This window comes from Mauremys mutica, chromosome 12, assembly GCF_020497125.1.
Source record: "Mauremys mutica isolate MM-2020 ecotype Southern chromosome 12, ASM2049712v1, whole genome shotgun sequence".
Taxonomy (NCBI): domain Eukaryota; kingdom Metazoa; phylum Chordata; order Testudines; family Geoemydidae; genus Mauremys; species Mauremys mutica.
Window position 1 is genome coordinate 44,320,801 of NC_059083.1, and position 24,330 is coordinate 44,345,130.

The 24,330-nt window shown below is 51.3% G+C and overlaps 1 protein-coding gene across 1 annotated transcript; it reads right to left on the reverse strand.

Annotated features, from left to right (window-relative positions):
• Positions 1 to 4: 4 nt before the first annotated feature.
• LOC123345950 (butyrophilin subfamily 1 member A1-like) lies at positions 5 to 24,330 on the reverse strand. Its single transcript, XM_044983089.1, has 9 exons — positions 24,319 to 24,330; positions 23,835 to 23,951; positions 21,854 to 22,201; positions 14,557 to 14,838; positions 12,541 to 12,657; positions 9,599 to 9,619; positions 9,465 to 9,491; positions 9,293 to 9,319; positions 5 to 644 (listed from the first exon to the last, which is right to left on the reverse strand). Exons 2-9 carry the CDS (start codon positions 23,938 to 23,940, stop codon positions 85 to 87), a joined length of 1,488 nt encoding a protein of 495 aa, XP_044839024.1. The 5' UTR covers positions 23,941 to 23,951; positions 24,319 to 24,330; the 3' UTR covers positions 5 to 84.

Genomic DNA, 24,330 nt, shown 5'->3' on the forward strand with positions numbered 1-24,330 from the left:
AGTTGCTGCAGTAACTGGCCCCCACCACTGGGGTGGGAAGAGCAGCAGGGCTGGGAGGGGCCAGTCTGTGCCGCGGGGTCACTGTCAGGGACCGAGATTCCCTCCGGCCTGAGCTGGGACCGGGCACATTATCAGGGGAGTCGCGTTTGTACCCCCAGCGCTGAGACCAGGATGAAAATAAGGGCGGAGCCTCCCGGAGAAGGTGTCAGTGAAAGTGAAGAGATGGGACCTGTCAGTCACATTGTAAAACGAGACCTCGCCCGCCTCATAGTCCAGGAAAATCCCCACCCGGCTGGGCCTGACGCTCACGGGGAGGGGGGTCCTGAGGGAGGTGCCGGCCTCGTATTCCCCTTCCTCCAGCCACACAACCCAGTATCCATCCTCAGGTGAGAATGTGCTCTCCCCTTTCCTGCTCACAGATTCCCTACAAACCCCCAGTACCCACTCAGGCTTGTCTCCCACCTCCACCTCCCAGTAACGTCTCCCGCCCGCAAACCCCTCAGCGCCCAGAACTTCAGGGTACGTATCAAATCTCTGAGGTTTCTCGGGCAGATCCTGCCAAGTGTCTCCGTCTCTCACACGTTTCCGATCCTCAGACAGGATGAGGTTGGGATGAGCTGTGTCTGGATCCAGAGTCACGTCCACTGGGGAGAGAGTCACAGAGTCAGGGCCGGGGGCAGGGGCTGGTCACTGGGATCAAGGGGAAATTAACCTGCGTCCCCGTTAATCACTAGGCGGGGGAGGGGTTGTTGGTTGAGGGGAGTCAGGGCCCCTCTGCCTGGAGGAAACAATGAGGGGGAAGGGCAGGAGGAGCGGGGGAGGGGTGAGGTGTCAGCAGAGGGGGGGAGGGGAGGGGACAGGCTGATGCTGGGAGAGGAAAGGGGAGGGGGAGGAGACAGGAGCAGAGGGGGTGGAGGGAAGGACATAGGGGTGGGGAAGGCACAAGGGCAATGGGGGGACAGGTGTTATATCCTTGGGGGCAGCCGGTTTAGGAAGAAATCACTTGAGGCCAGACAGCAGACAGCTAACAAAACTACCATTTTATTTACAGACTCAGAGCTCACCCAACCGGCCGAAACCGACTGGGCTATCCCCTAATAATCTAACTCAGTTGCCATAGGAACAAAAACCATGACAACCAAATACACAACATATTCCTCCCCCCTCTAATAAGAACATTTCCTAAAATAAAACACACACTAGACTAGAGAAGGAGGGTAGACTGCCTCCATTCCCGGCTAAACCCTGGGGATTATTTTGCCCCATAACCGTGGGTTCGCCCTAGCTAAATATCCAGCTGATGAGGAGGCCTTCTGTCTCTAGGTGGATTACGGCGAACTTCTGGTGTTGTTGCACCCGAAAGTACCATGGGCTCAGGGTCCGCAGCACGAACAGGTGAGGAGGTGGTATCAGCTCGTACTGGGCAAAGGGGTATCTCAGCCGCCGGCAGTAATGGTGGAGGACAGTCAGAAACAGGTGATTCGTGATTCGGTGTCTCACCAGAAGAGGTGAAGTCAGACCCCTCAACTGCAGATGTGTCCTGAGGACTGGCATGACATGGCAACAGCTGATCTACATGTCGCCGCCAGGTAAGATTCTCTGCAGTCCGGACTGTGTAGGAAACAGGTCCTGTTTGAATGATGATTGTGGCAGGGACCCATTTAGCTCTGCAAGTATAATTCCGAGCCAAAAATGGCTGTCCCGGGCTAAAGGTTTGCTCTTTTGCTCTGGGTGCCCGTCTGATAACTTGATTTTGCTGCTGATGTTGCACAATGTGTCAGGGTTCAGAAGGTTTCAGCAGATCAAAGCAAGTGTGCAGCTGTCGTCCCATTATTAGAAAGGCCGGAGATGCCTTGGTCGTAGCATGAGGTGTATTTCTGTAGGAAAGTAAGAAGGTATCCGGATGCTTTTGAATGGAGTGTTGTCCCCTTGCTGATTTCAAAGCATGTTTCATTGTCTGCACAAATCTTTCAGCTAATCCGTTGGTGGATGGATGATATGGTGCTGACGTGATGTGGTGTATTCCATTTGCCTTCATAAAATTTTGAAACTCCTGAGAGACGAACTGCGGTCCATTGTCGCTCACAAGTTGTTCTGGCAGACCAAAACGACTAAAGAGTCCTCGTAGTTTTTGGATAGTACTCTCTGCAGTAGTGGACTGCATTATAGAGACTTCTGGCCATTTAGAATGGGCATCTACTGCCACCAAGAACATGCTTCCTTTAAGGGGGCCAGCGAAGTCAACGTGAATACGTTGCCATGGGTTTTCAGGCCAGTCCCATGGGTGTAGGGGTGCCCACTTGGGTGCATTCCTCACACCCTGACATGACAAAAAAGCTTTTGCCGCTAATCCGGAGAGAGCCATTTTTCTTCACTATTGGAACGATAGGAGTGGCCCATGAGCTATGGGTAACTGGTATTAGGACTCCATTGGTGACCAGATGCTCCAGGTCTGCTTTGACTTTCGGCCTGATGGCATATGGCACAGTTCGGGCTTTTAGATATTTTGGTGGACTGTCAGGTTTAATGTTCAATGTCACAGTGATTTCCTTCATACTTTCCAAATTATCTTCAAAAACAGCAGCATGTTTCCTTAGTATAGGGGTTAGACTGGTTTCTTCTTTAGTCATTCAGTGCACTTTTGCCCAGTTTAGTTGAATCTTCCCAAGCCAAGACCTACCCATTAAGGCTGGGTAGTTACCGCTTACCACAAACAGTGGCAATTTAACAGCCTGTCCATTGAGCTCCACCTTAACATCAATAGTGCCCAACATGGGCACAGCTTCTCCCGTATACGTCTTCAGAACAGTTTTTGTTGCCTTAAGCGGAAGATGCTGTAGCTTTTCTTTATACACAGTTTCGGAGACCAGCGAGACGGCTGCACCGGTGTCCAGTTCCATGCGTATAGGTTTGCCATCCAACAACGGGGTTACCCAGTATTCATGTGACCCCATTGCCAAAGACAAAACATGAAGTGGCACTTTCTCTTGCCCTGAGGTGTCACTTTGATCATCCTGGGTCTGCTCTAGGGTATGCAGGGTTCCTCTTTTTGTCGGCCAGACCACAGGCCTCTTTTTTTTGTGTGTACAGGCACACTCAATGTGTCCCCTTTTGCCACAGTGTCGACACACCAGGTCCTTACACCAGCATTTTGATGCCTGGTGACCCGGCTTACCACAGCGGTAACATTCTTGACTCTGCACAGTTTTGTGGGTCGGTTCTTGTGACACTTTTTGCACCCTAGGGGATGCACCGATGTATTGCGCCTCCCTTGTAGCTAGCTTACTGTAGAGGCCACACACTAACCTGTCACGCAGGGCATCATTTAACATCTCCTTAAATTTACAGTGTTCTGCTAGCTTTCTTAAAATTGCTACAAATTGTACAACTGTTTCATCTTCCTTTTGGTCTCTTTTGTGGAACCTATATCTTTCAGCAATTACCAGTGGTTTTGGGGAAAAATGGGACCCCAGGATTTCCACAATGTCACTAAGATTTAGTTGCTGGCTTAACAGGGTGTAGTAAGCTGCGTAGTAGGGAGGTAGCCCCTACAACACTTAAGAATATTGGCACCTTCTTTGCTTCTGTAATGTCATTTGCAATAACAAAAAGCTCAAAACGCTCAGTATACACATGCCACTGCTCTATATTCTCATCAAAAGGTTCCAGTGGCCTGGTCAGAGTAGCCATGATTTTTAGTTTCACTTTCACAGTCAGTGTAAACAAGCAGCTTTTTGTTTGTTTGTTTGTTCTTTACCTTGACTTCTACTTCCTTCTGTTATTGGAGCAGCACCGGAATCCCATCCATCGTCGCCACTTGTTATATCCTTGGGGGCAGCCGGTTTAGGAAGAAATCACTTGAGGCCAGGGAGCAGACAGCTAACAAAACTACCCCTTTATTTACAGACACAGAGCTCACCCAACCGGCCGAAGCCGGCTGGGCTATCCCCTAATAATCTAACTCAGTTGCCATAGGAACAAAAACCATGACAACCAAATACACAACAACAGGGAAGGGGCGGGCACCAGGGGGCAGAGGGGTGTGAAGGGCAGGTTCCAGGGGGCTGCAGGGGTTTGGGGGAGGGGTGGGCACCGGGGCAGAAGAAGGGGATGGACCCCAGGGGGCACAGCGATGCAAGGGAAGGGGCAGGCACCAGCGGGCAGAGGGGTGTGAGGGAATGGGGGAGCTCCAATGGGGCAGGGGAAATCAAGGGGTGGGTGAGCTGCCAGGGGGTGAGATGATGAGGAGTGGGGAGGTGGAACCATGGGGGGGGGGGAGCGAATGAACAGGCATTGGTGCCAAAGGGGCAGAATGGGGGGTGAGGGAGCAGGTGGGCAGAAGGGGGCAGAGAGAGGGGTGTGGAGAAGGGCAGGCCCCAGGGGGGCAGAGGCATGTGCAGGGAGATGTGGGCACCAGGGAGGCAGAGGGAGGCTGAAGGGAGGGGTGGGGCCCAGAGGTTAGGAGAGGGTGAGGGGAGGGGTGGGGCAGTGCTTAGGTGAGGGGAAGGGCTGAGACCAGGGGGGTGAGGGAAGGGACTTGCACCAGGCAGGCAGAGGGGGCAAAGGAAACAGCAGGCACCAGGGAGGCAGATGGGGAAGGGTAGAGCTGGGACTTGGGGCAGAGGAGGAGCTGGCACCAGGGGACTGGAGGGGCGGTGAGGGCTGCAGGTGTCACGGAGCCAGAGGGGGAGGGGAAGGGCAGGAGTGATAAAGAGAAGGTGGCATGGGTGATGTGGAAGCAGCAAAGAATCCTGAGGCACTTATAGACTAACAGACGTTTTGCAGCATGAGCTTTCGTGGGTGAATACCCACTTCTTCGGATGCAAGCAGTGGAAATTTCCAGGGGCAGGTGTGTATATATAAGCAAGCAAGAAGCAAGCTAGAGATAACGAAGTTAGATCAATCAGGGAGGATGAGGCCCTGTTCCAGCAGCTGAGGTGTGAAAACCAAGGGAGGAGAAACTGGTTCTGTAATTGGCAAGCCATTCACAGTCTTTGTTTAGTCCTGAGCTGATGGTGTTAAATTTACAGATGAACTGGAGCTCAGCAGTTTCTCTTTGAAGTCTGGTCCTAAAGTTTTTTTTGCTGTAGGATGGCCACCTTAAAATCTGCTATTGTGTGGCCAGGGAGGTTGAAGTGTTCTCCTACAGGTTTTTGTATATTGCCATTCCTAATGTCTGATTTGTGTCCATTTATCCTTTTCCTTAGAGACTGTCCAGTTTGGCCGATGTACATAGCAGAGGGGCATTGCTGGCATATGATGGCATATATTACATTGGTGGACGTGCAGGTGAATGAACCGGTGATGGTGTGGCTGATCTGGTTAGGTCCTGTGATGGTGTCGCTGGTGTAGATATGTGGGCAGAGTTGGCATCGAGGTTTGTTGCATGGGTTGGTTCCTGAGCTAGAGTTACTATGGTGCGGTGTGCAGTTGCTGGTGAGAATATGCTTCAGGTTGGCAGGTTGTCTGTGGGCGAGGACTGGCCTGCCACCCAAGGCCTGTGAAAGTGTGGGATCATTGTCCAGGATGGGTTGTAGATCCCTGATGATGCGTTGGAGGGGTTTGAGCTGGGGACTGTATGTGATGGCCAGTGGAGTCCTGTTGGTTTCTTTCTTGGGTTTGTCTTGCATTAGGAGGCTTCTGGGTACACGTCTGGCTCTGTTGATCTGTTTCCTTATTTCCTCGTGTGGGTACTGTAGTCTTGAGAATGCTTGGTGGAGATTTTCTAGGTGTTGGTCTCTGTCTGTGGGGTTAGAGCAGATGCAGTTGTACCTCAGTGCTTGGCTGTAGACAATGGATCTTGTGGTGTGCCCGGGATGGAAGCTGGAGGCATGAAGGTAGGCATAGCGGTCGGTAGGTTTTCGGTATAGGGTGGTGTTAATGTGACCACCACTTATTTGCACCGTGGTGTCTAGGAAGTGGACCTCCCGTGTAGATAGGTCCAGGCTGAGGTTGATGGAGGGGTGGAAGCTGTTGAAATCATGGTGGAATTTTTCCAGAGTCTCCTTCCCATGGGTCCAGATGATGAAGATGTCATCAATGTAGCATAGGTAGAGAAGGGGCGTGAGTGGACGGGAGCTGAGGAAGCGTTGTTCCAGATCGGCCATAAAAATATTGGCATATTGTGGGGCCATGCGGGTGCCCATAGCGGTGCCACTGATCTGGAGATATATATTGTCATTAAATTTGAAATAGTTGTGTCTGAGGATAAAGGCACAGAGCTCAGCAACCAGTTGTGCTGTGGCATCATCAGGGATACTGTTCCTGACAGCTTGTATTCCATCAGTGTCTGGGATGTTTGTGTAGAGAGCCTCTACATCCATGGTGGCTAGGATGGTGTTTTCTGGAAGGTCACCAATGCATTGTAGTTTCCTCAGGAAATCAGTGGTGTCACGGAAATAGCTGGGAGTGCTGGTAACACAGGGTCTGAGTAGAGAGTCCACATATCCAGACAGTCCTTCAGTGAGAGTGCCAATGCCAGAGATGATGGGGCATCCAGGATTTCCGGGTTTGTGGATCTTGGGTAGTAGATAGAATAACCCTGGTCGGGGTTCTAAGGGTATGATGGGTGATGTGGGGAGAGGAGAGCAGGGTCAGTGGGGCAGAGGGTGGTGAGGGGATGGGCACCAGGAAGGAAGGGGACAAGAGGAGTATCAGGTGTTGGGGGGCAGGGTGAGGGAAGGGGCAGGCAGCAGGAGGGCGCAGCTGGTAAAGGGAAAGGGCAGGTGCCAGGGGATTGAGAGGATTGAGCAGAAGGGCAGGCACAGGGAGGGCAGAGGAGGAGAGGGACAAGCACCAGGGGGCAGAGAGGGGTGAGCAGAGAGGCAGGGCAGGTGGGTAGAGGGAGGTGTTAGGAGAGGGGATTGGGGAGAGGCAGGTGCCAGGGGGTCAGAGTGGGGCTAGAGGAGGGGTGGGCACAGGGGGGTGAGGGAAGGGGCAGATACCAGGGGTCAGAGAGGGTGGAGAGAGGGGCAGGTGCCAGGAGGGCTGAGGGGAGTAAGAAGGGTGAAAGTCAGGACAGCAGAGGAGGGTGAGGTGAGGGGAGGGGTGGGAGACGTGACACAGAGGAGGGAAAGGGGAGAGGTGGACGCCAGGACATAGTGGGGGTGTGAAGTGATGGGAGGGCTCCAGGGTGCAGAGGATGTTTGGGGGAGAGGGGCAGATGCCAGGAGGGCAGGGGGAGAAGGGATGGGCTGTTCCAGTGGGGCAGAGATGGGTGGAGTGCAGGGGCATGTGCCAGGGAGGTAAAGTGGGAGTAGAGGGGCAGGGGCCCAGGGGAGCAGAAAGGGAGTGAGAAGAGCGGGAGGGATGTTGGTGAGGGGTCAGAATAGACGCAGGGTCCAGGGTCCCTCACAGGGGTGGGGGAAGGGTAAGGGAGGGGCAGGAGCCCCTGGGCCCCTGATCTCACCCCCACAAATCAGGCTGAAAATGGAGACTTGGCTCCAGCCTGAACTCTCTGCCCAGAGCCATTTGTCCCATGGACGATGCTAGCGGCACAGACCCTCTGCAGCTGCACCTGGGCATCTCCCAGAGCAGATGACAGTCACAGAGACCGTCTCAGAGCCCCAGGAGCTCAGGTGTCTCCATCTAATGACTGTGCCAGCCACCCCCCTCGCTCCCATTAACCAGCCCTGTGTCAGACACGCTGGGAACTTTCACACCCAGACTCTGGAGATACTTTGGGTCCTTCTACACAGCCTGCAGAAGCGAATCTTGGAACAGGGTGGACAGATTCAGGCTTACGGGGCTCCCTCTTTGGCATTAAAAATAGCCACATAGAATTTCAGGCTCAGGCTGGAGCTCAGGCTCTGAAGCCCAGGGTGGAGCCAGGTCTGCCCCTCACAGTGCAAGAGGGGACATTGTCTGTGTCCACGTCCCCTTTACCCCCTTCCTGACATGGGGAACAGCAGCCCCAGGGCCCGTCCCTTCACCCCCAGGGCAGGGGAGTGAGAGCCCTCAGCCTCCTGGGCAGTGGGGCCTCCCAGCACAGGTTCCTGGGTGAGCGTGAAAGTGTCTCCACACAGAGAGCTCTGTGCACCTGGCAAATACACAGATGTGCCCGTGGATCAGGATCCGGGATGGTGCTCTCCCCAGGAGTGATGGAAGCTCCCTCAAAGTAGAGGGGTCACCGGTGCTGAAACCGTGGACCCCACCCTCTCATGTCGACCCTTCTTCCCAAGCTCCTGCCTCCACACCACCCCTTCTCCCTGAACCCCCACTCTCACACCGCTCCTTCTCCTCGACCCGAGCCCCCGCCCTCACTCCAATACCCTGACCCCCTGGTCGCTCCTCTCCGTCCCCGCCTCCCCCGCATTTTACAGCCTGTAAAAAGTGGAAGGGAACAGCCCTCCCATTGGTAAAAGTGATTGGCCATGGCCCACTGGCCCCCATCTTCCAGTGCCCCTTACTCACTCCCCAACCCCAGGAGGAGAGGAGCCTTGGGGAAGTGTCAGTGAGTTCAGTGCTGGGGGTACGAGTCGGGTTTACACCCCAGCTGCTGGAGCTCTGTGTATCGAGGATACGAAGACATCACAACAGCCATGTGAGCCCCCCCACTGTCCTGCCAACGTGGCTCAGCCCTGACACCTGCTGGAACCTCTCCCTGGGGAGGAACCGTCCCTGTGGCCTGTTCAGTCCTTGGCTTCCCTGAGGAGATGGTGGCCAGAGCGCCCCCCTCCCTCCCAGCTCTGTGTGGTAGGATACCCCAGAATTCATTGACCCCTGGGCTACTGGTGCTGCTATGTGTGTGCATGTCCCCTGGGCTTGCTAATGTCTGCTGGCGCTGCCCAGTCTCCCCCAGCATGCACCAGTGCACCCAGAGGTCAGGCAGCAGGCTGGGTGTGAATGTAAAACACAGCTCAGCCACAGCTGAGGGACAGGAAAGCTGCTGTGTGGGCACAGTTTGTTTTACTTGTGTCCATGAGTTTCACAGTCTGGTTATAAAAACATCTGCCTCTGCACTGGGGACAGGGCCTGCCTCAGCCCAATCCATGGAGACACTGAACAGCTCTTAGCCCTTCAGAGTATTGTAGAAGGAAATTGCAGGTTAAAGGCCTGTATGAGCATGAAAACCCTGCTGTTGGGAGGGGAGATTTGAGCAGTTTAATGCCTATTAAGGTTAGGTGAGATAATGTCTATCAGGCACGACCCAGATACCATATTGGGAAGGTGAAGCGGAGGGGAAATAGTCTCTCATTACTCAGCATTTTTCCAAAGCAAAGGAGCAGAGAGCTCTCAGGGGCTGGTGGGGTTTTGACAGATCTCATTTCAGCGGAGCTTACAGCACAGTTACCTGCATATTGTCGGGCTTTTTCCCAACCTGAAATCAAGCAAATAGAGAGAGATGAGAACTGCCCTGAACACAGACTTGCTGAATAGAAAACAATCTCTAACAAAGTTTATGATAAGAGAAAATATATTTCTGTATGATAACTATCTATTAGCAAAAACACAAATTTATTTACCTGCATTTAGTAGGGCTCTTCTCCACTCTGAAACTAAACACAGACAGAGAGATGACACCTCCTCTGAACACAGACACTCCGAATACGATACAATTTTGTAGCAAGGTTTATATTAGGAATAAAAGGCAACTTACTGAGTTCACCCTGAAGTTTCTCTAAAAGTAAAGCAAAGAGAAACAAGTAAGCATATGATAAAAGAAAAAGGAGGCTATTCAACAAGTTCCCATACCACACAAACCCAACTGACTCTCAGTTCATAGTGAGAGCTCTGAATACCTGCACTGGGGGGGTCTATGGAACTTGTAAAGTTTGAGATTCCCCCTCCCTTACCCATTGCAATGAACAAAGGGACTCACCTTTCTCTGCACGATGCAAGTGAATAGCAGGAGAGATGTGTTACAAGGTAGAAGATTTATCTGAAAGTATTGCAAGCTCATAGGAGTCATTTTTCTACTGGTAGAAAGTAGAACACACACAGAGGTGCTCGGCCTAACTATTCCCATTGCGAGCATTATACTGGGGACACAAGGCCTAGTGCAGGTAAAACACTGAGTAAATGGATGTCTCCTTTCCCTTCTGGCTGAGTGAAGAGAGGCCCCACACGGAACTCGGTGGCGTTTCTGTCCGTCTGTAATGGGAGAACTTTTGAAAACCACGTCCCATCAGCTCCAGCGTTTCAGGGCATGTTCTAGACTTCAGTGGGCAGAAACCTCCTGAAACCTCCGGAGAACTGTAAAAGCCGGATTTCCACTAAAATCACCATTTGATCCCTCAAGATATAGGATGAGGCAGTGACCTCAGGGTTAGGGTTTAAGCTGTGGGTGAGGTTAGAGTTAGGGTCAGCAGGCCCCTCATTACACTCCAGTCATCCCCTTCCCAGCTGCGCTTCTTGCCCCAGTGTCAGTCAGACACCCAGCTCTCCTCATCTCTGGAGTCCAGCCAGGCCATTCTCATCCCTGCTCTGGTCTGAACTCTATTGATCTGGGTAACAATCAGAAAAGCCTGATTTTAGTGGAAATTAATTTTTCCAGTTTTCTGCTTTTCACCAAGCTCGATAAGGTTATGGCCAGAGTGGGGAGAAGAGGGACCCAGTTGAAGGGGGATGGAGATGGGGAGGAGCCCAGCTGGGATTACTACTGGGCCTATGTAATCAACAAAATGTGCTACCCTCTTGTTAAAGATTTGCCACATACTTATGCTCCGTGACCTAAACTCTCAGGGTGAGATTTTGTGCTCAGACCCTGCAGCCCAGGAGCATGTGAGGGCTCAGGCAACTTTAAGCTCTGCCCTGTATCCTCCTGATCTTGGGTGCTCTGGATGCCAAATCAACCCCCGCAGCAACGCAGGGCTTGTCTGCATGGGAAAGTTACACTAGTACAAGGTAAAATGGCCATTTAAACCACTTTTGTTACACCGGTGTATAGCTCCATGGCAACACACACATTCCGTAAGAAGAGCGAGTTTTTCTGGCTTCGTTTATGTAATATCAGAAACTGCTCCTGGCTGGCAGGGGAGCAGAGCAAACTCACAGAGGCGAGACATCAGGAGCTGTTGCTCTTCTGCCCTCCCCTTACGCAGCCCAGGCAGGGAAAGTGACCTGGGATGCAGGGAACCTTGACATCGCTCCTCCATCGTGCCCCCCCCCAGCCCTTAGGGGTGTGCAGAGGGAGGGAATCCCCAGCTGTGACGATCTTTACATTGAGTCCCAGCCTCCCTTTGGCTTCATTCCAAATGTCTCCCCTGCCCAGCAATCTCTAGTTTACTGACATCTAGTTTGATGACGTCCTCGTCATCTGGACTCAGGGGAAGGAGGCCCTTGAGGAATTCCACCAGGATTTCAACAATTTCCACCCCACCATCAACCTCTGCCTTGACCAAGCCACACAAAAGATCCACTTCCTGGACACTACAGTGCAAATAAGCGATGGTCACATAAACACCACCCTATACCGGAAACCTACTGGCCGCTATACTTACCTACATGCCTCCAGCTTCCATCCAGACCACATCACACGATCCATTGTCTACAGCCAAGCTCTAAGATACAACCGCATTTGCTCCAATCCCTCAGGCAGAGACACACACCTACAGGATCTCTATCAAATGTTCTTACAACTACAATACCCACCTGGTGAAATGAAGAAACAGGTTGACAGAGCCAGAAGAGTACCCAGAAGTCACCTACTACAGTACAGGCCCAACAAAGAAAGTAACAGAACACCACTAGCCGTCACCTATAGTCCCCAACTAAAACCTCTCCAGTGCATCATCAAGGATCTACAACCTATCCTGAAGCATGAGCCCTCACTCTCGCAGATCTTGGGAGACAGACCAGTCCTTGCTTACAGACAGCCCCCCAACCTGAAGCAAATACTCACCAGCAACTACACACCACACAACAAAAACCACTAACCCAGGAACCTATCCTTGCAACAAAGCCCATTGCCAACTCTGTCCACATATCTATACAAGGGACACCATCATAGGACCTAATCACATTAGCCACACCATCAGATGCTCGTTCAACTGCACATCTACTGCGGCCGTGCTGTAACGTGAGCAGTGTAGCCAAGCCCTTAGTGTAGATAAGGTAACTGCTAACCTTTCCATTTGCACAGCCACTGCTCTGCCCATCCACAGCTCCTACTCACCTGCATGGGGAGATGGGAGGTGGGGGGTTCATGCACAGACTGAAGGGCAGAATTGGGCCATAAGTTCCCCCTGCCCGGCTTTGCAGTCTGGTTTTCCTGTGAGCAGCCAAGTTACGTATGTCGGCGCTCCAAGCCCAGCAACCTGAGCCTCACAAGGTGTTTCAAACTGAGCCAGGCTGATCCCCAGGGAACAGTTCAGAATCACATTTGATTGGGATTCCTGAGTGAGATCTGAATGGGTGAAACCACTTGACACTTCTTGGTTCAAACATTATCATAATTTATTCAGCTTCCTCTTCACCCTCAGCCCAGCTTCCATTGCCTGAAACTCCTCCAAACACAGAATCAAAGCCCCTTAATCCCTGTATCTTTACTTTTGGTTTTGTTTCTCTCTCTCACCAAATTCCCCCCTTTTGTTACTTCACCTTTCGCTCTGTGTTGCCTCCAGAAGCAGTAACTGGCCAGGCCAATGAGAACAGCCAGGAGAGACAGGATCACACCCAGAGCCACCATCCAGGGATTGACCCTCGGGAAAAACAGCTCTGCAAGAGAAAGTGCCATTGACTTGGGAGCAAACACGCACAGAATGAAGGCAGGACCCTGTGACAGTGGTGATGCTGTGACTAGTTAAGAGTCTCACAGGGTAATACACAGGGAGATGTGGCTGCTTTGTGCTTTATTATTAAGTCAATCAAAACCCAAGCTTTTGCCTGGTTACTGAACATGGCTAATTAATGGGAGGGGGTGTGTTGAGGGAGGGGAGAGGGTAAAGTGCAGCTCCATTATGCTACACCATCCCCCACTGGTGTAAGTTCAGGCACTCCCTAGGCTGCTCTAAGTGATCCCAAGGCTGAAGCCAGTGCAGACTGGCCCTCAGAATCAGAGAGTTGTGAGAAGCCTCCTGACACCCCTGTGCTCACTGGGGTTCAGCCACATGAAGGAATCTGGCCCAAAATATGTTAATGCAGGATTTTAATAAAAACAAAACTGAGCTTGGAGATTCAGAGTAAAAATTCCCCCAGCATCCTCTTTCCTGGGCCTTGGAGCAATGGCTGTCTAGAGGGTTCTTGCTAAGTGATTAGTGCAGCATATTGAAAACCATGTAAAAATTACAAGATGGCACTTGAAATCCTGAGGGGATTCCTGGTCCTGCTTGCAGGCTAAGGGGCTCTGTAGGGAGCGTGCATCTGGGTCCTCTGCAGTCAGTCTGCAAAGAGCCTGCCTAGAGCCGGGGGGGGTGGGGGGGGGTTGGTTCTGCCTCGCTGCCTTAGGGAGCAGTCTGCTTTGTCTCTCTCTGTATTTGGCTGTGGCATGTTAGACTTCTGGATTCTTAGAAATAAAGCAGTGTGACATTGCAGCCTTTCAGGAACAGAATTTATGTTTTGTTTCTAACTCTCTGTGTGTGCTGTGAACAGTCAGGTAATGCTGGGCATAGCATAGACTAACCAGCAGTGCAGCACTATGAGACCTCAGACAAATACAACGTTCTTACTATTGTAGTGATGAAATATTCATTCGATAGTAACCAAATTATTTGGTAGATAACACATAAAATCACAACCTTTTTTTCTAAAAATTAAGGTGCTCTTAGGTAAGGTTTTGTTTCTGCATATTTGGGGCCTGAACTTTTACTGCTGGTATTTTCAGGTGTAATCTAAGTAGCAACGCTCAGGCCATATTCAGGGCTCTCTTGTGCTAGTCAGGAAATGTGACTTTATTACCCAGATTTTCACAAATATTTAGACCCACAACTCTCATTGAGAACAAAGGAGAATTCCCTCCCCCACCCCCACAGAGAATTGTGATGTTCACAGTGTGAGCGCACACACACACACAGAGTAAGATATAAGCATAAATACTCCTGCTGGAAGGCTGCAGTGCATCATGACTTTATTTCTTAGAATCCAGAATCTGAATACACAAGAACCCCAGAACAGAGGGGGAGGCGTCTCCCTAAGGCAGCAGGCACAACTCACCCACCTTGCTCTACGGTGGCTCATCTATAGGCACAGTTAGTGTGCGGCAGGCTGGGGTGTAAATCTACTGTGCACTGGCCAGCTGCGCAGTAACTGGCTGTGTGCACCCTGCTGCACTGCACTAAAAGTTCCCTGGTGCACTTTGATCTGTTCCTGTATTAAAGTGGGTTAGATCATAGCACAGCGTGGAATTTTTAGTGCATGTAGCAGGGTCCAGCACAAGCTCAGAGACCTATACCACAATTTAACAGGCCCTTAGCCTGAGCCAACTGGCCTGGGTCACCAGCGGGTTTTGAACTGCAGTGTAGACATATCCAAAGAGAACTGAGGTTGTTCAGGACTTTACAAGACGTGCTCAGCACATTGAAGGTTTAGGCCAATAAACAGGAGACACAATGATAAACACTCTCTGCTCATGTCTGCAGCATCTCAATCTATCCATGTGCGGCACAGACGGGCACTGACCTGCTATGGAAATCGCTGACTCTCTCTCCTGGTTGAGTCGGGGGTTCCTGACACAGCAGGACACTTTCTGGTTGGACTCTTCAGTTAGAACAGTGGCAATCTCTGCTTGAAACAGGCCATTGGCCTCTGGGGATATTTTTTCAGAGGCTGATGGTAAGACCTGCCCCTGGAGATCTCTCCACTGAGCCTTGGGCTCTGGGTACCATCCGGCTGATCGACACACCACCCGGATCCCTCCGTCCTGATGTCCCTCCACAGAGATGACAGGAGCAGAGCCCAAACCTACAGAAGAAATAAATGAACTTGTGACAATCCTACAGTGCCCAGTAATGAGCCAAACGTTTTATTACACAGTTATCAAAAGCCATTTCCTATTAAACTGAGAATTGAATGTGAGTCCACAAGTGCAGCTGGTCCATTAATCTAATCAGATTCCAATTTGATAGAATTAATCTTAATGTCAGGGCTGTTCTATGCACAAACTTGCTCCAGTTTTGTTAAAGTTTTTTTTTTTAAACCAGTGCAAACCCTATGTGGACACTTTCATATCAAGAAGGAATCGACTCAAGCTACATTAATATAAGCCATTTCCAAACCATTTAAGAGTGTCCATATAGGGTTTTGCACTACTTCATTGTAACCAGTGCATGTGGTATGTATAGACCAGAGGATCGCAAACTGCGGCCCCCGGGACCCTCCTGCCCGGCAGGCTCGCCACCAGCCCCTCCCCCGCTGTTCTCCCTCCACCACAGCCTCAGCTCACTGCACCACCGGTGCAATGCTCTGGGCGGTGGCGCTGTGAGCTCCTGGGGCAGCGCCACTGCAGAGCCTGGCCTGACCCGGGGCTCTGTGCTGCGCGGTGCGTGGCTGGCTCCAGCTGGGCGGAGCGGCTGCCTGTCCTGGTGCAGCCACGCTGCCAGCCACCGGTGCTCCAGGCAGCTCTGTAAGGGGGAAGGGAGCGAGGGAGGAGGGTTGGATGGAGGGCAGGGGAGTTTGGGGGTGGTCAGGGGCCAGGGCAGTAAAAGGACAGGTAACAAGGGGGTTAGATGGGTCAGGGATCCCGGGGGGCCATCAGGAAGGGGGGGTAGATTGGGCGGCGGGGAGATGTTGGGGCAGGAGGTCTAGAGGCGATCAAGGGACTGAGTTGGAGGGTGGATAGGGCAGGGGTTCCAGGGGGGCCATCAGGGAACAGGGGAATTTAGATTGGGCAGGAGTCCCGGGGAGGCAGTCAGGGGACGAGAAGCAGGGAGGGGTCAGAATGTTGGCGGGGCCACAGCCTCCCCTAACCAGCCCTCCATTCAATTTTTGAAACCCGATACAGTCCTCAGGCCAAAAAGTTTGCCCGCCCCTGATATAGACAAATGTTAAATTAATTCACTACCAAAAAACTTTGTTACTGGGGAGTTCAAGTTGCCTCGGCTGTGCCTTGTACCCTTCCAGAGCACAGAAGTTGGCAGCAGAAAACTGGACTTCACTGAGAGACAGGAAACACACCCACACTCACACCCACCAAATACAGACATTAGATAACAAAGAAATGCAGGGTAAAGGTATTGCCTTCTGTACCAGGCCACACTTTTACTGATGAGCTAAACTGAAATAAAATGAACTTAATCTGAATGATCTTAATCTTTTGTGTTCATGAATATCGCTTGTGCTGTTCTCTCAGATTACTGCTTGGTTACTTTTATTAAAGAAACTATTTCTGTCTCAGACTCTGTGCTTGCGAGAGGGGAAGAATTGCCTTTTAGGCCTGGTCCACACTAGGACTTTAATTCGAATTTAGCAGCATTAATTCGAATTAACCGTGCACCCGTCCACACCACGAAGCTATTTAAATCGACATAGAGGGCTCTTTAGTTCGACTTCTGTACTCCTCCCCGACGAGGGGAGTAGCGCTAAATTCTACATGGCTATGCCGAATTAGGCTAGGTGTGGATGCAAATCGACCTTAGTAGCTCCGGGAGCTATCCCACAGTGCACCACTCTGTTGACACTCTGGACAGCAGTCCAAGCTTGGATGCTCTGACCAGCCACACAGGAAAAGCCCCGTGGAAATTTGAATTCCTTTTCCTGTCTGGCCAGTTTGAATCTCATTTCCTGTGTGGACGTCGTGGCGAGCTCTGCAGCACTGGCAGCGATGCAGAGCTCTCCAGCAGAGGTGTCCATGCAATCTCAGAATAGAAAGAGGGCCCCAGCATGGACTGACCAGGAAGTCTTGGATCTGATCGGTGTGTGGGGCAAGGAGTTTGTGCTTTCGGAGCTGCGCTCCAACAAACGGAATGCAAAGACCTACGAGAAGGTCTCCAAAGCCATGACAGACAGAGGCTACAGCCGGGATACAACACAGTGCCGCGTGAAAGTCAAGACAAGGCTACCAAAAAATCAGAGCGGCAAACGGACGCTCTGGAACCCAGCCCCAGACATGCCGGTTCTACGAGGCACTGCATGCCATTCTCGGTGGGTCTGCCACCACTGCCCCACCAGTGTGCGTGGAATCTGAGGATGGGATACTGTCGATGGACTGTTCCTCGGAGATGTTCGCGGACGGGGAAGATGAGGAGGATGAGGCAGTCGACAGCGCTTACAACGCTGATTTCCCCGACAGCCAGGATCTCTTCATCACCCTCACTGAGATCCCCTACCAACCCTCCCCAGCCGTTACCCCGGACCCTGAATCAGGGGAAGGATCAGTCGGTAAGTGCTTTAAACATGTAAACATTTATTTCTAACAGAACAGGAATATTAATTATGCGAAAAGAAGGTCAATATATATGGGGATGGAACAGAAATCCTCTTGGGAGATTTCCGAGAAGCTCTCCTGCAGGTAATCGAAAAGCCTCCACATGAGGTTCCTGGGGAGAGCTGCCTTATTGGGTGCTCCGTGGTAGCACACTTTTCCGCGCCAGGCTATCATCAGGTACTCCGGGAGCATTGCCTCCACGAGCATGGCCGCATAGGCCCCCGGTTTGTGCTGGCTTTCACGCAGCATGCGCTCTCTATCTGCCTCAGTGACCCTCCTCAGGGTGATCTCGCTCGGAGACTCCTGCATTTAATTACAGTAATTTGTGTACTATTAGTATTGGGAGTGCTTCACTGTTCCTTTGCATAACAATGAGCGTCACTTTACAGCCACGTGGTGGAGGCTGCAGAGTGGCAGCATACAGGGATCTTTCCCAGGGAACAGATATGAGGGGGTGCAACAGGGGCAGAGTTTATGCTTTCAGGATTGCCTGTAGCAAGAGGACAGTGGTATACATTGACTTTTAAGCAGCCAAAAGTTTTTGGCTTACCATGCCTGGCTGCTCCGCGGATTCTGCTGTCCTGCCCCGCTTGTCTGGTCTGCAGTGCAATCCCCCAGGCAATGAAAGCGAATTCCGAAAATTTGAACTTTCCCTGAGTGAGTGCTGTGCATGGTGTTGTTCACAGAGACTGACTAGACTATGTTTCCTCTTTGCAGAAATGTATCTTTATAAGGAAGTGAATCCCTTTTTCCCATCACACAGCTGCACCTGTATCTCGACGTGCTCCAGCATGCCCCTCACAGAGGCTGGCGCAGATTAGGTGGCACAAGAAAAAGACACGGGACGAGATGTTCGCAGAACTTGTGGGCTTCTCCCGAGCCGAGGCGGCCCAGCAGAGCCAGTGGAGGGAGAACCTCTCTCAGCAGCAGCGCTCACACAGCGAACGGGAGGACAGATGGCATCTGGAGGACCAGCAGGTGACTCAAACGCTGCTTGGACTAATGAGGGAGCAAACGGACACGCTCAGGTGCCTTGTGGATGTTCTCCAGGACCGCAGGCAGGAGGACGACAGAGCCCCCCTGCACTGTATCTTCAACTGCCCTTCCCTGCCACAAAGTCCAATACCCCCCTCACCCAAAATAACAAGAAGGAGGTGCGCCAGGGGCCGTGAAAACTGTCACTCCACCCCAGCAGAGTGCTCAAGTACCAAAAAGCTCTCATTCGCTAACTTTTGAGAAGTCCTTCCCTTCCTGGATCACCCAAGCCCAAATCCCAGTTTCATTCCCTCACAGTGTAGTTGATTATTAAAAATAGTTTGCTGTTCATTACTGTTTCCGTCATGTTTCTTTACAGAAGACTTTGTGTGAAGGGGGGGAGGGGTTTGGTAATTGCATAGGACGGTCACCATTACCTGGGTACAGACACGGGGGCAGGATCTACAGCAGGTCACACACACAGTGCAGTCACTAGGCACCCTGGTCAGTCTGGGAGGTGTTTTTCATGTTCTGTGCATAGGCGGCAGGTGCCCTGCTCCAGCTATATTTGGAGCTGGGTCTCTCCCCCAGCCCTGCCTGGATCGGGCTCTGACCCCCACGGGTCTTCCCCCGCCCCGCCGCGCTGCGTACCTGCCTGACAGTAGAGCTGCTCCCCGCAGAAATGCTGTCTGGTGCCCCAGGGTCCTAGCGCCTGCCATACACAAATGGCAAGGCAGGCTGCCCTTACCCTGCCCTTCCACCATAGCCCTGAGCCTCTCCAATGCCCCAAACCCTCAGCCCCAGCCAGAGCCCTCATCCCCCTACACCTCCTCCCCCTTCCCACACACCCCTCACCCCTTCCTACGCCCCCACCCCCAGCCCAGAGCCTGCACCCCTCACCCCTTCCTTCACACCCACCTGTACATGTCCTCCCCCCAGTCCTCCCCCGCCACAAGGCCACATAGCCCCCGCACACAGAGTCCCGAAAAGGAGGGGTGGCAGGCTCCGTTGAAACAACCAGTCCGGCAGTGCAGACCGCTCTAGGAGCAAGAGCCTGTCATTCCTCGAGTGTAGAAGCGGTCTGTACATCACTGCCCACCACAGTCTGCGTCCCTGTTTCAACCCTTTAACGCGAATTCATTAGTAAAGAAAACATTGTTAATTAACAATATTCCATTAACTTTATTTTTAAATGTGTGTTGGAAGGGGGGAAACGTGGTGAACGGGGTATGTAGCCGCAGAAGAAAGTCAGCAGTAACTGAAGCAGGGGCAGGTTCAGCTTCTCTGTAAAGAGACTGGACAGTCACAGCTTACCCTGCTCGCTGAGGAACCTAGCTTTCAAAGCCTCCCGTATGCACAGCGCTTCTCGCTGGGCTCTTCTAATCGCACGGGTGTCTGGCTGAGTGTAATCAGCAGCCAGGCGATTTGCCTCAACCTCCCATCCTGTCATAAAGGTCTCCCCCTTGCTCTCACAGAGATTGTGGAGCACACAGCAAGCTGCAATAACAATGGGGATATTGGTTTCGCTGAGATCCGAGCGAGTGAGTAAGCTTCGCCATCTCCCCTTGAGACGTCCAAAAGCACACTCCATTAGGTCTGGTAGTTGGGGTGAGGAGCCCTGCTCAGTGTGCAGCTCAGGCTACATAACCGAGGGAGTGTGGGGCCCATCAGTAAGCTGCTGCCGGTGATGTGGGCACCCAGAAACGCAGGGCAGAGGGGAGCTACATGTTGTGGGGGATGGTGGAGAAGGAGACAGACACACCAGTCTCCTCTCAAATGCTTAAAGTAGCCGCTGGGTAATAAAACTGTCCAGGTGTTGGGGCAGGGACCTGGGATGAGATTTCTCTCACCAGCCCTGTTACCAGCTACCCACTACAAACATTGCAGAGCACGACCATTATCCCCACTGCACTGTCACAGAAGGTACAGGGTGGGGGGGCAGTGAGCAACCACGGAGCAACTGAGTGGCCTAACAGAGTTCCCAGGACTGGGACTATTCCTCGCTCTGCCACTGACCTGCTGGGTGACCTTGGGCAACTCACTTCTCTGCTTTGTGCCTCAGTTTCCCATCTGTAAAATGGGGATAATCATGTGAAGCTCTTTCAGGTCTTCTAATGGAAAAGCACCATACTATACTATTACCTAGGCCCAGTCGTGTAGCAACTGCAAACCTAGGTGAGAACTACAATCACCTAAATGGCCACTAGCTCCTACAACAAATGTTTCCCCTTCTGTTAAAAAAAAACCACCCAGAAAATTCCCTGACAAAACCTTTGTTAGCACAGAGTTCAGGCTGCCTGGTGATATTATCTCCTGCCCTTCCATGGCACAGTGACAGCTCTGAGACCCTGTCCTCACTATTCTCTCCACTGGTCAGTACAGCTACACTGAACACAGGGAATGCAGCTGCACTGCAGGCAGATACATGCTGCAATTCAAATCTGTGGAACACAACACAAACAATGCCCCCTTCCTGTAATCCTTCCTCATGTCTATTCACTGACAAAAAACTTAGGTACCTCCAGGCAACCTTAACTCTGTATTATCTCCTACCCTTCCAGAATGCCTTTTTCAGCAAAACTCAGACCTCTAAAACCAGGAAATCCACAGTGAAGGTAAAAACCCAAACAACCTTAACTCTGCCCCTTTGGAGATGGTAATAACCACTGGGAATTGGCTGCATGCACTAAAGCTGCATGCACTGTGCTCGGTGTAGCTGTAATGACTAGTGGAGGGGATTATTTGGAGCCTATTGGCAGAACTGTCACTGAGATATGCAGAGAAGAGCAGGTGTACCTTGAGGGATCAATCATGCTTCATTTCAGTGCTGAGTTGTGCAGGTTGTGTCAGTAGCAGGGCACAGACTCCTTGCCATGGGCATTGTCTGGTGTCAGATATGCCAGTGATCACCAAGGCTTGATGAGGGGTAAGTGAAGGCAACATCCCACAAGGAATCCTCAGGGCAAGGGAGACGAGGCGATAACATTTTGCAAGTCAGGGGTGGTTTGTGTGCAGCAGGCTCAGTGTTTGAATGGAGACCAGGAGTTCGCTACTTCTGACCTAAACCTCATGCCATGGTTACAGAATTAGCTGCATCTCTGTCCCCTTGCTGGTCTCTCTGACAGCACCTTCAAGGGTCAGGCCTCCTGCCTCTACGTGTGCTGGGGGCGGGAAATTCCTCAATTCTTCCACTCTTAGAGCAGGCTCTGGGCTACAGGTCCCTGTGTATCAATCACTGTTACCCTGAAGGGGCCAGACACAAGCTGAGATCAATCCCAGTTGGTGGCATCAGTTTGGGGCAGATCAGAGTCATTGTTCATCTGCATTGCACATCCGATGAAGTGGGTATTCACTCATGAAAGCTCATGCTCCAATACGTCTGTTAGTCTATAAGGTGCCACAGGACTCTTTGCTGCTTTTAGGAAAAACGAATATTAAACAGCAAACTAGAATCAACCTTATCCAGAGCACAGTACCTGCCTCACTATAATGAGAAAAATAGTGTCATCTCACAATTAACCCTGTGACTCCACTTATTACCCCATTGAAGACATTAAATCATCAGAAGAAGTTACTGACCTTCCACCTGCAGTTGCAATACAGCATTTTCATAGGAGACACTGGACTGAAAAAAACACACATACGGCCCATCATCGGAGGGTCGGATATCGCGTATTCTCAGGGAAACTCTCCCATTGGTGATGTTGTCTTTCAAGAGCTCAGTTCTTCCTCGATATTCCAGCATCTGCTCTCCATACTGATCCTGCCCACCACGGTACAGGTGCACAGCTGGAGAGAACTGGGATCGGAACCATCTCACCTCCATGTTCTCAGCGCTCATCCTGGGGGAGAGGTGGCAGGGCAGGATGGCTTCCCCCCCAAGGGAGGCAGTGACTGGGTGGTCAGGTCCAGCCACTGTGAATTGTGCTGTGAAATGTACAATGGAAAAAGGAAATTTAATTGGCACGGGGGCTGGGGTAACATTAATTCAGCAGTAAGGCACACAGTAAGAGAGCGCCCTGCTTTAGAAGTGAGACCATTTAAAGACAAAAGCCTGACAGAGAAAACTTACCATAAATCAATCAAAGGTCTGAACACATGTTACATTTATCCCAAAGGATTCTCATCTGGCACTTGGGACTCTTTGGTAGGTTCCAAAGTCTTTCCAACCTTTCTCTAAGGGTTTGTCCTCTTGGTTAACAGGTCCTGTCACTTTGCAGCCCAAGATCTCGGGCCTCTGGACAGTTCAAATCCAGCTTTTATATCAAAAATCTTTGTTCTCTTGGGCTTCTGGGACCTGGTCTAACCCAGTTTATGCAACTCTCCCTAGGGGTGGTACTTCTCTGGAGCTGTTACCTGTCCCACAAGTAATTACCCCCATGGTTGGCAAATTCTGAAGGAGATGGGGTAACCCTCCCCCATGGCATAGATTACAATCCCGAGCCCATAAAGATACATATTATGTGTACAGATACCATTGATAAAGGGGGTACACAAATAAACAGAACATTCATAAAGTGAATTTGATAGTCCCCAAAATGCCGCATGTGGCTGCATTATCTGTCACACAGAGTTCACATGTGAATCTTATACACTGTCCCTACTATCTCTGAATAAAGCTCTAACTTCTCATAGGCACTCTGGGGATAATGGTGCTGGGGTCCTGGGTCTCTGATACACCAAGGCCTTTCCATGCTGCTCCAGCACAGGGGCCTCCTCATCTGTAGTAGGGGTGGTGTAAAGGCTGACAAGCTGTAAAGATATGAAAACAGACCATCACTATGCTGACAATGGCTTTAAAGGTAAAGTCAGAGGTCAGATAGTGGAGAGGGAGAAGGAAGCAGATAGAAAAGTGCAGGAAACAGAACTGGTCACTGTGGAACTGCACAGAATGTGGGGGTCTCAGTGCAGAGACTCAACATCAGGAGAGACCGAGAGAGCTGGTTAAATTAACAAGATGGAAACCACAGCAGGAGGGAACCAAAATGCCCAAGTAACTATGAAGCCAGCCCTGGGATGAAGTGGGTCACTCTCAGGGTTTCACTGAGGGCACAGAAGGAAGAAGCCAGCAAATATCCTCACCTCCTCACTGTGAGATGAGGTCTAGCTCTGAGCCCTAGTCAGATGTGCCTAGTGCAGCATGAATGACTTGTGGGTTGTTACATCTAAATCGGAGAGTCTAGGATTCAGGACTACTTCTTGGCTGAAGAACCTGATTTGTGACGTATATGATCGGTCAGTGCAGTGTATAGGAGTGGGTAGTGTCCTTTTAAATAGTTTGCGAGCCCTGTAGTGGTGCTCACTGTGTTCTGTGTTTTAGAAGCTGCCAGAAATCAGCCAAAGCAGTAGGGTGGATGTACTGTCTAGGCCTGACAAGATGGTGTATAGATAGTAACTATGGTCAGTGGGGACCCAGGTGTAGCCTGTGATGTCTCCATGTTGCTGGTTGTGGGCAGGTTGAGCAGACGTGGTTTACAAGACAAGGCAGTGATGTGAGATGGACGGTGATGACCCACAATAGCAACAGCAGCCAACCCAGCGAGGAGGCCGCAGCTCCTACCTGACACCAGCCTGTGAACCTGTAGAGCGAGGCAGAGAGCGACGTAGCTGGGCAGAGCGGAGCTCACTGTGGAGCCGGGGGAGAACAAGGGAACCTTCCCCGTCATCGTAGCTGGGTCTGGGGAACAGGAGAGAGAACAAACCAGACAGCATGTGAGTGGGATGCAGTGACAGTGCCAGGTTGTCTGACTTTCATAGCCCTGGTCCATTGATCAGTTATGTTTACATTAGCCCACTTGCCAATATTCATAGACTAAGGTCAGAGGGGACCATTAGATCATCTAGTCTGACCTGTGGCACAAGCCAAAGAAACATTTAAAATATTAAATATAAGGGTAGGTTAAGAAAAGAGCATTTAAAAACATTAAATAAAAGAGAAACATATAACGATAGGTTAAAAGAGAGAACAGGGCAAGAAAAGGAAAAAGAAAGTCCCTTTGCAAAGGGCAAAGACAGCACGTGGTTGAGTCAGAGAGATATCTTACCCTTGCAGCTGT

What these genes read in the sequence shown, in the direction of transcription:
- LOC123345950 (XM_044983089.1), bottom strand. Translation starts at nt 23,940, where the DNA reads ATGACGGGGAAGGTTCCCTTGTTCTCCCCCGGCTCCACAGTGAGCTCC. An exon ending in GGTTCACAGGCTGGTGTCAG is followed by an intron (nt 22,202 to 23,834) that starts GTAGGAGCTGCG and finishes TACATTTCACAG; the next exon opens with CACAATTCACAGTGGCTGGA. An exon ending in ATTGCAACTGCAGGTGGAAG is followed by an intron (nt 14,839 to 21,853) that starts GTCAGTAACTTC and finishes TTTCTTCTGTAG; the next exon opens with GTTTGGGCTCTGCTCCTGTC.